General features: G+C 43.9%; 1 protein-coding gene across 1 annotated transcript; it reads right to left on the bottom strand.

Annotated features, from left to right (window-relative positions):
• Positions 1 to 5,806: 5,806 nt before the first annotated feature.
• Positions 5,807 to 10,902, bottom strand: LOC123123381 (glycine-rich RNA-binding protein 2). The gene is made up of 5 exons (XM_044543886.1): positions 10,694 to 10,902; positions 10,467 to 10,588; positions 10,273 to 10,341; positions 10,078 to 10,184; positions 5,807 to 6,677 (listed from the first exon to the last, which is right to left on the bottom strand). Exons 2-5 carry the CDS (start codon positions 10,573 to 10,575, stop codon positions 6,042 to 6,044), a joined length of 921 nt encoding a protein of 306 aa, XP_044399821.1. The 5' UTR covers positions 10,576 to 10,588; positions 10,694 to 10,902; the 3' UTR covers positions 5,807 to 6,041.
• Positions 10,903 to 14,447: the final 3,545 nt, after the last annotated feature.

Here is a 14,447-nt window from a genome sequence, read left to right as displayed (position 1 = left end):
TTAGAGCCAAGTACTTGCGTGGACAAACGCTTGCTTTCTGCCAGAGAACGGCGAGCTCCCAGTTCTGGCAGTTGATAACCCAGTTACTCCTGGTCCTTCAAATCGGTTCCTTGATTGCGGTGGGCTCGGGGTTGTCCACCTTATTCTGGTTCGACAGGTGGGCAACACCCCCTTTACAGCCCATTTTCCAGGGCTGTTTGCCATTGTGGTTGAGCCACTTATCTTGGTGTAGGCGGCCCGTATTGACTTAGGACGCCTCGCCTTCCGGCGGCCATTTGGCCCCCTGGATCAGGACGTTTGTATTGCACTTCTAGAGTGTGTTGCCCTTCACCCTTCGGATGTCGACCAGACCCAGGACCGTACCTCCTGGCACCTGGAACCTTCCGGCCACTTCTCGACTAAGTCTCTATACTAGGCCATCGTTGCTTCCCCCGGTTCGGAGCCGCTGACTCAAACTTGGGATATTCGGCTCCCACTTAAGATGATGTTCCTTTGGCAATGGATTTGTGTGCGTCTGCCCTCTAGAGTAGAGGTGCTTAAGCGCAATGGCCCTGGTGATGGTTTGTGCCCGTTATGCGGAACAGTAGAGAATTCCAACCATATCTTCTTTACCTAGGTAACTGCGCAATTCCTCTAGAGCTACTTTCGAGAGGTGGGGGTGCCTAGTGTAACATCAATTTCCCCGACCTATTCGCAGAACTTCAGACTACTGCGTTGAGGCTCCGCCACATTAGGTGGTTGTGCATTGGGATTCTGGCATGGATATTTTGGATGATCCGTAATAAGCTCGTGATTCAGCATACTCCTCTTCGACAACCTTCTGACGCAATCTATAAAATGTGTGGTTACTTGCAGCTTTGGCGGTTGCTTCGCCGGGCGTCGGACCGAGACGTCGTCGACATCCTCCTTGCAGATCTTCGGACGTTGGCTCGTCGTGTGTCGCCTCCGCTTCCCCCTCCAACTCCCGAGCCAGATTAGATTTTGTGGCCGTGGTGTGGTCGTGGCGTGGTTGTGGACGCCTTCTCACCACCTTGTTCTCTTTTGTTTTCTTTAGGCCTTGTTGAGTTCTGCCCTCAGAACCCTCCTGCACTTTGCGGCTTGCAGCCTGTTTTGTGTGTTCGTGTGGCATGTGTTTCGTACTCTATGTGACTTGCTAGCTCGGCGGTTTGCTTTATATATAAAGCGTGGCGAAAGGCTTTTTCGGTAATGTAAATTATGTGTCCAATTTCAGCTTAGAAGTTTATTTAAATCGAATTTATGATTATCCAAATTTGACTTTTACTTCGTTAAATTTATGGGATCGGCTAGAAGCGGCCAAAACTTAGTGGAGTAAATATACTCCACTAAAGTTTACTTGGCCAGATACTCCTCGGTATTTTAGGGATCGGCTAGAGTTGCTCTTATGTTGGCCTTTTCATGTGTAAATCAAGTTTAATCTAAAGATCTTTATGAGAAATAACAAAAAAAAAGAAATGCAATCCGAAGGTTACTGCTAGCATACCGGGGAGGCGGAGCCTCTCAATGAGAAATATCAAGCAAAGTAGTGCCTTCAGTGAGAGCGGCTAAATGGCTCCTGAGCTCATCTACTCCTACGCATGAACAGTACAAAATAAAAAGAAATACTATAAAAATTCAAAACATTCCAAAAAGAAATTGCATGCAAGATGGTCTAAATCGTGAGGTTCATGCCAAATTTCAGCTTATTTGGATATATGAGCAGCTCTCAACAAAAAATAAAAATTAGGGTTTGTGAAAAAGTATACTGTTTTGCACTGTTAGGGACAGATTTTGTTATTTTTGCTGAGAGCAGTTCAGATGTGCAAATGAGTTAAAATTTGGCATGGACCTCACGCATTAAAATATATTTCACGCAAAAAAAATTCTGGAATATTTTGAATTGGTTTAGTATTTGTTTTAATTTTACTGCTCACCGAGATCAGATGAGCTCGGGAGCCGAAATGGATATACGCTTCATCAATTTAATACTACCTATATTCAGAAATATAAGATGTTTTCGGGAAAATACAATCTGACTTTTTTGGTGTGTTAAATATTTTTCAAATCTGATTTCTTGTCGCACGACCTTCACAACAATTTCAATTGGCAACTCCTTTAGCATGAATATGGTAGGTGACATGTGCTTAGTAGTGCCTTCATCGGCTTAACATGGTTTCTCTGCACAAAATGAAATGATTCTCTCACGAAAAAGGTGTGAATAAGAAACCAATTATACCTGGTCGTCTTTTCCTTTATATAAAGGGTCCTGCTAGGCTGCTTCACTGCAAGATGTATGAGTCTCTACCTACTCTCTACGAGTCACAAAGTAACCTATACTAGTTTGGGATATCAGAAGATAACTGCATGGCCATAGATGTCGATATCAGTTTAATGAGCTCCTTATTCTGGCATCACAGAGTAGTCGACTTTTAGCATTTCCCAGTTTCAGTGAACTCCGTATCTAGGGTCTCAATACCAAATCCACGATAGGCGGAAAAACAAAGATGTGTTTCCTGACAGCAGGAGTTCAAGGAAGTGCAAAGGTGTCAAGATCAATTGAAGCTCTAGTAGATAATTATGCTGTTGTTTATCCTCCCAAAGCAGCAATGAAACGAGGAGGCTGGACCCCTCCACCTACTTGTTATGTTAAACTAAACGTTGATGTTTCTTTTGACTATGCGGGGCAACTGATACATAGCATTGCTCTAGAATAAATATCAGGTGTCTGTGTGACAAAGCATGTTAAGAAAAGTGCCCATGAATACATAAATACCGTCCCAATCTTGCTTTCATATGAAAATGGTGAAGGATTAAGGAAAGAGAAATATAGTACCCCAAGGCCCAAGTTGCCAACGTGAGCTTAAATCTAAGCGATGTCATAGTGTAATTAACTAACATCATCTTGAGTTGCTCTCTCTCTCGAACTGTGTGTATGTTGGTTGCTGAATGGATTATTTGACCTGCGCTAGCTATGAATGCCCAATCTGCAACCTCCTCCCAGGATTGGTGGAATGACCGGACATGCCATTTGGATTCGGATCTTGTCACCACTGCCATATACTGGAACATTTGGAAGGAGCGGAATCACAGAGTATTTCAGAACAGTCACCTTGCTGAAGTCCAAGTGCTCCACCTTATCTAGCAAGGCATCTCTCAACCAGCGTTATCCTTGCACTGGCTATCGGACATTGAGAATGCACCAGAACCTGAACCTGAATCGGATTGAGGGCTAGCTTTGGGCCTTTCTTCTCCTCTATTTCTATTTACTTTTGTTTTGTAACATCTCCATGTTACAAGGAGCATGTCTCTGTACTGTTTTCTCCTACTTAATATATAGGCACGCAATGCTGCCAATTCCTCAAAAAACATTCATAATGTGAGATGTTAAAACAATATAAATAGCAAAATACAAACTGCGTGACATTTAAGCTTATAACAAACATCGCCAGACCCCCCCCCCCCCCCCCCCCCCCCCCCCTCCAAAAAAAAGAACATCAGGTATGGATTTTTGGCAAAAGAATTACTTGTTCAGGTACCCGCAAAAAAAAATACTTGTTCAGGTAACTTTTCATGGCTTACTGTTCACAAGCTCGAAGTTCAGTATTACAAAATATGTTCCAGAGGGAGCTTCAGCAACACACCGAACAAGATGTCATATCAAAATAGGAACATTTCAAGCTATTGACATGTTATAAACGGTGCACGATAAAGATGAACTGATAAAACCAGTAAAAGGTATAGTCGCTGAAGGCATTGCTGAACTAATTCATTATAGGTAGTTAGGTACACAGTACATCATTCCCACCCAGCCAACATAGGCGGGCGGCACCAAAATAATACTTTGACCAAATCGTCTTTCTTTGTACCTCAGTGTATGATCACATTAATTTAGCAAGAGGAAATGGAAAATTAACTGGCATACATACAGAGAGCAGCAATATTCAGCTAGTATTTTTCATCACTATCCACACCTATCTACAGACAAGTAGAAATTCAGACATGATATCATCTGATGATTCATAGATTACTCTCAGCTGCTGGAGGCACCATCAAAGCTAGCTGAAACTAGTTGCTAATCTTGATTTTCAAGGAGGCCTCCTCGTCTAGCTCCTTGTCACCTCCCTGATGGCCTTGGACAGGTCCTCCACTGCCTTCACGCTGCCCACCAAACTGAGTGACTGCAACTTGCCATCGTAGAACCTTGACAGGCCTCCCCTGGAAGTTGGGCCATGATGCTGGACATATAGTACATTTGTCGTGGATGCCCATCCTCATCATCGTCCGAGCCCACCGCTAGCTCAGCTACGGCAATTCGGCTGAAGAACCATCAGCGCCGGAGCCAGAGAAGATAGGAATGGAACACAGACCATCCATGACCATCCTATGTAGCTTGCTGTGCTACACAAGGCAGTAGAGAAAACCTTCCATTCCATCTTCGTTTCCTTCTACTAGTTTGTACTTCCATATACAAACAACAAAGTGGAATAAGACGGGGTATATTCCAATCTACTGGATTGGAGCACAAGTACAAGTGAAGCAAAGGAATGGAACAAGCAGCAAGATAAGTTCCCGGTACAAAATTTCTGAGCCGGATAATTTGTTGCATTCCAGTTAATCTAGCATAGTTTCTTTGTTGTCTTCACCAATCACCATGTAGTGGAGAGAGGCATGCAACAAAATATGTAATGAGATTAATGGCCAAAGAAGATCACTGCAAGGCGTAAGGATATGAGCTAACCCAGTAAGGACAGTTATGCCAAGCAACATCAATTTTACTCGCTAGTTCAAAAGCAAGGAAAGCTATGAACAAAACAGTTCATCAACCTTATTATTTTGGTAATTTGGCATGTTCATGACAGAAACAAATCGAGCATAGTTTCCTACAGGAAGCACTAAAAAGACTTATATTTAGGAACGGAGGGAGTAACACACAAACGGGAGCATACATTTTCATTTCTAACACTGCATTCTCCATCATTATACTCAAATAAAATTTATATATATACCCAAGGGGTACTGTGCAACAACTCTAGCTTATTAATTTATAAGTGATCCTAGTTCAGGTGATATGTCCTACAAGGAAATACATGCTTGGTTCAATCAAGAGATTAAACCTACATGGGCATTCATACAAGAATAAATGCTCAATAGCATGCTTATCTTCCTAGTGTGCTTTGATTTTTCCTTCACTAATGATGTATCTAACGACTTAACGAGTACATTCAGGTCCTCAATCACACCTGGAAAAAATGTGGTATAAAGAACACAAAATAAATAAGAATGCAACAGGTGAAGTTAATCTCACAATAGTCAAATGGCAATTTATTATATAAACCTCTAGAAAGTCAAGAAAATATACTTGTAGTCTAAGTTAAAATTCTACAAGTGATGACAAAATGGGAAACAAAAAAGAATTGCAGAACCCAGCCCATATTTTCCTTTCTTTGATTTTTTTTTCAAGGAAAGAGATGGGTCCAAGGACACATCCATGGCGTCGCATGCGGGAGAAGGCATGATCCAAATATGGATGTAAACTCGCCATCGTCGGTGACGATCGTCATCGTGCAACGACCGTCACCTCCCTGCAAAGTCAAGCCACTCCAGGTCTGCCCAGCTGTGGGTATTCATCGTGGAGAAAGACCTCGACAGCTACAGACACCAATTAGAGGTGTACCCCCAACATATCACTGAAAGTCAGTTTTCAATCAAGGGGATCGCCAGAGGGGTTTGCATTCCAGCCTCCTTGCCCTATGCAAGTGCACCTGAAGTTCTGAACTATCAACTATAGCGAACTGATATAACAAGCAGCTACTGAAGATGCAATTTCACAGCATCCAATACATGCAGAGTTCAGGTTCAAGTTCGCATGAATCCAGCACACAGTACACAAAACAGACGTACAGAACGTAGCTAAGAGACCGAACATAACTTGTTTGCAAGCACTACATTATTATCTTCATCACAGGACATACCAAAAACAAGGCGGTCATGGAGAACACATCCATGGAAAATTATTCGGCTAGTGCTTCTTGCTGGACCGACATTCAGCTTCTCTTGTTGGCGTAGTCATCTTCATCCTTGCTGAAGTCGTCGTCAAGCAAGTCGTCCTGTCCCTCGCTTCTCTTGGTGTCTGCGTCAACCAAGCCAGCGTCCTCCCCAGCACCATCCTCCTTACCACCAACATCGAATTTGAGATCCTTCAGCAGGTCATCGAGCTTACCAGGGGGCAGATCGACAGGGGTATCGTTTGCGTAGCTGTCGTTGCCTGCGCCATAGTTTCCACCTCCAAATGCAGGAGGTGCTCCACCCCCTTGATTCAGGCTATTGCCGCCATAGTTGTTGGCAGGAGCAGCATTGTATCCACCACCACCAACCCCTGTGAAACCAGCATCACCCCCATAGCCACCTTGCCCGCCTTGAGGGGCACCATAGTTCCCCCCACTGTTGTACCCTGAATTATAACTGCCACCACTGTTGTATCCACCACCTCTGCCTCCACCTCCATATCCACCACCTCCGCTGTAGCCTCCACCACCACCACAGGAACCTCCACCGTAACCACCGTCACCGCCGCCATAGCCGCCACCGCCGCCGCCGCCATAGCCACCCCCACCACCAAAACTTGGACGACTACCACGGTCATGAGCATAGCTCACCCTCACTATCCGACCCTGCAAATCCTGGTACAGCAAAAGGAAAGATGTTAGAAAATGAACCAGCAGACTAGGATTATAGAAGACTGATCAAGATAATAACAAACAATCAGATGGATATCACAGAAGCCACCGAGCACAAAAAGAAACGAGCTGCATAACCAGTGTACAATTTAAAAAGACTGATTCAGCTGATAGCACAAATTAACCTCAACAGGATCACATGTCAGCCTCCAGGAAGAAAAATACAACACAAAAGAAAAACACACCAGAGTGTGCATGAGAAAAGAATAATAAATCAAACAGAACAGTAATATATCCATTGCGCAAGTAAGCTGAATAGTTAACACACAACCTCTATGAGACCAAAAATTATACTAATGTTTGAAGTCCAATCTTAAACTAACTAAACGCTACAGCATATAGGACCAGATGATGACAGGAACAGAACTACTATTCTCTGTTATAAAAGATGCAGACCGACTACCAACATGATACGACCAAAATGTTAGAGAAACATAGTCGTCTCTTGATCAAGTCGATGGTTTTATCCCATCACCCTAACCAACACAAATGGCTGGTTCACCACCCTCTCCTGCCTACCGTCCTCAACACTATACGCTCCTATTCAATATGCCTTGACAACATTCAGCACATATGACCAAATACTGTCCATTGCTGCCTTAATAGCAAGGCAACGCCATTCTGCATTCATCACATAAAAGCATGCCACATTCAAGCTGCATTAGCTTCATAGAATTTTTTAAGGAATACAACTGCAGAACTTCTGCTAAATTTTCAATCCTAAGAACAAGTTGCCAAGAGCTGACTGTCCGGCTGATGACACAGGCAATGGCTTGCCTCAATTAGGAAAACTGTGGTTTGTTGCTCAAGGGGCATAAAATTTTCAGACCATGAATCAACAGCTAGTAAGCTACTCCCTCCATTCCAAAATAGATGACTCAACTTTATACTAACTTTAGTACAAAGTTAGTACAAAGTTGGGTCATCTATTTTGGAACGGAGGGAGTACATAACAGTTGGAAATGACAGGGAAACATACTAGACGCAGTTACAGTTGCCAGCAAATTGTGCTAGTCCTAGATGTATTTGTGGCTTTGCCTCCCTGTAACTTAAAAGGACCACTGCACGAGCTGAGATACTACGAAGCATATTTCTGAATCATATTTTGATATCTAGTGCATCGACATATCAAAATATATTTGCTTATCTGGGAACGTAATCCCGGTGAATGCAAATAACAGGAAATATATACAGTAATTAGGTTCTGTAGTAATCAACCATGTTTAATTTCTCAAATAGCACAGTATGTTACTATATACAATTTAAAAAGATAAAAGCAGTCAGCTTTATTTCTTGGGTACACAATAACTGAAGTTTTTACCATAGCCTATTCACATGTCAAGTGTGAACATTATCTCCAAAAGCACTGATAAGTACAAAAATGCTAGCGCCCCTTTGATTCAGGAGTTTCATATGAATTTTGGAGGATTGTAATCATTCAAAACTTATCATGTGTGCTTGTTTGTAAGATTATAATCCATAGAAATTTTTCACAAGAATTCTTTTCATAGAAAAGATTCATTGACAAAAAAATCTCTTGCAAAGAATCTTATGTTTATTTACAGTCTAATCATGATATCTGACCCTACTGGATCCATGAAATGGCAACATTGCAGTGCTATCTCACAGCAGTTAGATCCATAAAACAACAAACTCCGACAAATTTCATCCTTAACTCGACACCAACCGGCTAGACGGTTGGACCAAAACTTTCACCAACATAATAACCAGTTTTATGGGAATAGCAGTCTGTTATAGACAGCAAATGTGAAGGTGGTGTCAATGTTATTCGGCAGCAAACCAATTTTTCCTGTATTACAATGCAATAGTGTAGAAATATGCTATTTTCAGATAAATATAACCTTTCCCATAGAACCAATCATGATCCCCAGACGTTATAAAAAGAGACAGCAAATAAATATTCCCAATCTCCAGCGACATAGCTAAAATATCTGATGTACTGGTGGTCATCAAGCCACTCCGTCAAGGCAAGTCGCGCGGCTAGAAGTGATAGCTGGGTGACCAGAGTTGGAAATGGTAAGGGTTGGGCCACTGGCACATCAACTAGGTCATTGGATGTGATACTCCCAATAAACACCACCCCCAGCTATCACTCACGACCACCCTACACTGATTCCTCTCATCACTACCCTGCCACTAACTCCCACGTCATTTCCCTCTTCTCCTACTTGACCTCCCTCACCGGTGAACACAAGTTGTTAAACTCCTGCCAACTAGACAATGAATAATCAACAGCTTGGTAGTGGGATTGTGGACTTCCAATTTCCCATGAAATAAACTAAAAATGATAGCTTGCTTTTGAGTTGACGCGTCACAATTAGTTATTTTGTTTATATTACACATAACAAGCTGTAAAAGTAATATGGTGCCAAGTATGCTTATGGTATAACTGAATTCCAATTTTCTATGACACCTCCATTATAACGTGAAACACAAAAAGAACTACTTATAGAAGCAAATGCATCTTCAACATACTGCGGTATATGAAACAATAAAACATCCAAGACCACAATGCATCATGGTTTTCAAGTCGCGACTCTTTTGGGGCAGCGACTCGGAAGAAGTCGAGCCTGCGTTGTGACTGACTCAGAGTCGCGAGTTGACACTAAGCTGAGTCGACCATATTTTTGCGACTCATAGACTAGTCGTCGACTAGTCGCGACTAGTCGAGCGACTCGAAATCCATGCAATGCATTCCCCTTAATTCGGATGAACCCTGGATTAGCTTGTGCTGAATCACGCAACCTTTCAATATTTAGTATGGCAATGCAGGTCATATTCTAGAACAGCACTACTTACGTATGTAGGTTAATAAATGGTATCCACACAAAAAACAAGAAACTCATAATTTTGCTTTGTGTTCAACCGCAACAAAAAACAAGTCTTTGTGTTACCACTTAGGGTTCCAGCAATTAAACTGTTACAGCCACAGGTCAGCAAGCGTATGAAAGACAAGGATAAGGCATTCACTCTTGTCTAACCAGTGACAGGACTCAATTACCCAACAAGGTAGAAATGCTCTGATGCTTAGTTTAGCCTTGGATATTTCAATGACCTGAACTGGTGCCTACTAAAATAATCTCTAACTCAAAGGAATTTAACCTGATCACCTAATTTTTATTGTTGTCAAGATAATCTATTAAATCACAAGACTTTAGCCTCCAAAAAAAAATACACCCTACGCATCATACAAGCAACAGTTAGATGATTCATGACACGGTACTAAACAATGCTTAGAACCGGAACAAGAAAAAAAAACATAGTATGAGGTTCATCAGCATCTGCCAAGTGCAAACAGTTTGACGAATAATGCACGACTCACCTTCCCATCCATTCCGGTGATGGCAGCTCCAGCCTCCTCCGCCGAAGTGTAGGTCACAAAACCAAACCCCCTTGACCTTCCAGATTCACGGTCCATGATCACCTTGGCTGAACAAATATGACAGAATTAGTCCACATACACAGGATCACATCTTATACATCCATGAGAAACGGTGGAAACAGGACAGGAACATACATTCCACGACTTGGCCGTAGTTGGAAAACGCATCCGCGAGGCTCTGGTCATCGGTGCCGTACGAGATGCCTGCAAGGACAGAACAAATTAGAGCGGTACAATCAAAGGGGAGGGCTTCCCCCGAACTAGGAAATATTGATCTCGAGGGGCGAAGGGAAGAGAAGAGCGGTAGGGAAGGGAGAACTCCGGCGAACCTCCGACGAAGACCTTGGAGGAGGACATGGACCGGACCGCCTGGAGCATCGCCGAGCCGGAGCCCGCGGACCGCTTGAGGGCATTCCCGACCTTCTGCAGGAACGCCATCCTTCCGAGACCCCTGCGAAATAGCCGCGGATTTCAGATTGGATTGGATTGCCGGCCGCGTCGTGGAGGTCAGCGGGGTTTAACCAGTCCCTGGATCTGGGCGGAGGCGAGCTCTTACCTCGAAATCTAATGGAGGAAGATTGTGGACGCGGTGGAGAGGGCGGGGACGGGATGTCGCGACGAGGAAGGGGAGAGCCGCGGTGGCGGCGATGAGAGGCGGAGGGGTTAGGGTTTGGGAGCGGGAGGGGGAGGGGGGCGGCGGGAGCCTGTAGGGCTTCAGGCGTACGGGGCCGGTGAATGGGGAGCGGCTCCGTTTTAGATTGGATTTTCCCTTTTTTTGCGGGCGATATTCTCCGGTCAAGAAGTAAATGAAAATTGTCCTTTGAAAAAGAAAGTAAATGATAATTGTAGTTTTCCTCCTCCTTTTTTTGCATGGATTGTAATTTTTCACCAAAGTCTTGGAATTTTTTGAATACTTGAAAGTAGTGTATGCATACCTAGAAATATATTTCTTTTCAAATTCATACTCCCACTGTCCCGAATTACTTGTAATAGAAATGGATAGAATTCGGAAATCCAACTCGGTGCCGAGGCTCATCTGCTCCCGTTCAAAAAAATCAAAATAAATACTAGAAAAATTCAAAAAAATCCAATTTTTTGTGGTAGATAATTTGATGCGTGAGATCCGTTCCAAATTTCAACTCATTTGGATATTTGAGTAGCTCTCGACAAAAAAGACAAATCGGGTCAGAACAGTGCATGAATAGTCCTGGCTATGGGCAGCCCGGCTCAACCCGGTCCGAAAAAGCCCGACCCAGCCCGGCCCGGGCCTAGGCCTAGTTTTGAGCCCGAAGGCCGGGCCCAAGCCCGCTGTTTTTGCGCTTTACTGAAGAGGCTCGGCTTTTGTAGTGGCGGGCCGGGCTTGGGCCTGAAAGTAGGCCCGGCGGCCGAGCTCGGGCCTGAGTTTTCTACCTCGAGCTTGGTCAGGCCCGGCTCGGTGGATGGCTAGGTATATGCGTGAACAGTAAACTTTTTTACAGACCCCGATTTTGTTTTTTTGCCGAAAGCTGTCCGGATGTCCAAATGAATTGAAATTTGGAGCGGAGCTAATGCATCAAATTATCTACCACACAAAAAAAGGGATATTTTTCAATTTTTCTAGTATTTTTTTTAAATACTGAGCGCGGGTGCAAATGAGTCCGGGAGCAGAAACTCCGCGTCCATAGAAATTGATGTATGTTAAACTAAAAATATGTCTGGATACATCCATTTTTACGACAAGTAATTCCGGACAAAGTGAGTAGTTCTCTTGCACATTTTACGTTAATAATTTGGATATGTGGAAGATCGAGATCAATCGACTAGGAAGAGTTGAATCGGAGATTGTCAAGATTGTTCTATCCCACGAGCCGTGTATATATCCCATGAAGCATCTTCGGTCTTATACGTGATTGCGTTTTCGTTGGTCTTCATGTCTTGTGTTTATATTGTATTCATACGCATACAGATATATTTGTCAATGACACATGTCGATGACATTGTGATGGGAAGTAGCGTACAAAGAATTAATATTTGAGAGTGTCTCCCTCAATAGACGAGCATCTTGTCGTTATTTTAGACATAAGTCTTCAACATAGTCTCCAAACAAATATATATGGCTAGATATGAACCACGTAGGTTGTACGGCTTGTGTTTTGTTTGTCAGTATCGTTTACTCCTACAGTTAGCAGTGTGCTCGTTTTATCATGGATTTAGTCTTGTATGCAACATTAGCAGCATGTTGATGCATCAGAACTGACTTCAAAATGTCCATTATGTTTTTCGCAACAGAAGTGCCATTATGTAATGACATCGGCTGCTTGAACAGAGAGTACACATATAGAAAAATTAATTAGTTTAATTTTCATGTAGTCGTCCAATCTTATGACAGAATCCGCCTACTGTGCATAAGGCCTTCCAAGTAATATATAAATGCTTAGAGCAGGTGCCTAGCACGTTAGTGGGCCTAGGAACAAAATTCACAATACATAGTTGTTTAGGTTATCGTTGTTAATATTCACTTTATCTACTGCCTCTATAAAAGCACGAAAGAGCATATCTAACTCATAATTTGAACCGTCTAATCACAAAATCTAAAGATCCAAACCCTGTCAATGTTGAGCACCAACCGTGTTGAGCGCACCACCGAGCCACTGGTCCCACCCATCAACCCCTAATCTCGTAACCCTTCATTCTCGCCGTAACGCCATCACCGAGTGCCTCACACACGTTGCCTCTCCATCCCCCATCGCACTCTTCCCTCGAGCCATCGGGTGGCCGGCACACGCTGCTCCTCTACTCCACCGCCTCTCCCACCTAGCCACCATCTTGTCCTACGAGAGGGTCACTGTCCTCTGCTCCGACATTGCTCTTCTATTCTGAGCTCCCAACCAGTGGCGGAGCTACAAAGAAAATTCTAGGCGGGCCAAGCTAAAAGAAAACACACACGCATAAAAATCAACTCAAGCAAAGGATGATGAGCTGCTGCTCAAAAGTCTTCCTAAACTTCATATGTAATCACATCATCTTTTTCTATTTAAAACCAAATCTATGCGTTGATTAGCCTTGTTGTCCATGGCAATTATGTAGTGATGTGCCTGTGCAGCAATGCTCATCCCCCAGCTGGCCGCTGCTAGCTGCCCACCTGGGGTATGGGCTCGAACCTGCTGCTCGTTGCGATGGTGGGACTGGCAGCTAGACCTTCACGGCTCCGGGCCACCTCTTTGTGGCCCTTCGCGCGGCTGTACGCGTGACTCATGCACTAGCATCGGTTAGCTACTCTGCACTCTGCTGGATGCGAAGGAGAGAAGCATGACGAGGTGGTGCTGCGAGCGAACCATGCAGTCGTGGGCTGGGTTGTAAGTAGTATATGTACGTATTACCTGCTGAGGCTGGGCGGGCCATGGCACGCTTTTGCCCTCACGAAGCTCCGCTGGTGCTCCCAACCCAAACCCCGTGTCAATGCCCGACCTAGCACCGCCGCTAAGGTCTTGCATGGAACCACATCTGTTGCCACCCAACCCCATTGAGGTACAGGCGGGAATCGTCTCCACAATGACTGAGAAGATGGGACACTGAAAGGATCGGTATGGTCGACTAGAAGGGTTAGAATAGTAGACTAACAATTTTTAAATTTGTTTGCAAATTTTAGGCTCGATAATAAAATAGGTTGTCTAGATATGCAACTAGGTGGACAATCTATATGACAAGCACAACAAACCACAAGTGCAAGCTAAAAGTAAACGCAAGATAATAATCCTACACAAAGTAAAGGATATAAGTACCCGCAAGTGGAGGCGATGATGTGTTTCTAAAGTTCCCTCCTTTGGGGGTGCGTCTTCATTTGAGGCAGTGGCGATTCTACTGGGCATGCTTTAACAGGCTCAAGCCTGCCCTCTGAAATTGAAAAACGAAAATTTAATACTAATTCCTAGTCCATCTCAGCCCACTGTCTGTGTCTAGCGTGTTGTTTACCCGTTCCAACCCTTGTACCGAGGAATTGAGCCTGCCCTTCATATTCATCCAAGATTCGCCACTGATTTGAGGGGTGTGGAGGCATGATGCTCCCCAATAGCCACAATGGTTCACCATATTCTCCTCACACCCTTGCACGATGCAAGGTGTCGTGAATCCACTAGCGGTGCCCTTGAAGGCGGCAACCGAAACCTTTACAAACAAGGTTGGGGAAATCGCCACAACTTAATTATAGTCTCCAAACACCACCATGAAGCTTCACCACAATGAAATGTGGCTCCGAGGTGAAATCTTCCGTCTAGGGTGACCAAATACCCAAGAGCAACAAGATCCACAAGAGAATGATGGGGGGGTCAAAT

Source organism: Triticum aestivum, chromosome 5D (genome assembly GCF_018294505.1).
Source record: "Triticum aestivum cultivar Chinese Spring chromosome 5D, IWGSC CS RefSeq v2.1, whole genome shotgun sequence".
Classification (NCBI taxonomy): domain Eukaryota; kingdom Viridiplantae; phylum Streptophyta; class Magnoliopsida; order Poales; family Poaceae; genus Triticum; species Triticum aestivum.
This window is presented reverse-complemented; position numbering and strand designations above follow the sequence as displayed.

What these genes read in the sequence shown, in the direction of transcription:
- LOC123123381 (XM_044543886.1), bottom strand. Translation starts at nt 10,575, where the DNA reads ATGGCGTTCCTGCAGAAGGTCGGGAATGCCCTCAAGCGGTCCGCGGGC. An exon ending in CTCCAAGGTCTTCGTCGGAG is followed by an intron (nt 10,342 to 10,466) that starts GTTCGCCGGAGT and finishes CTGTCCTTGCAG; the next exon opens with GCATCTCGTACGGCACCGAT. An exon ending in CTACGGCCAAGTCGTGGAAT is followed by an intron (nt 10,185 to 10,272) that starts GTATGTTCCTGT and finishes ATATTTGTTCAG; the next exon opens with CCAAGGTGATCATGGACCGT.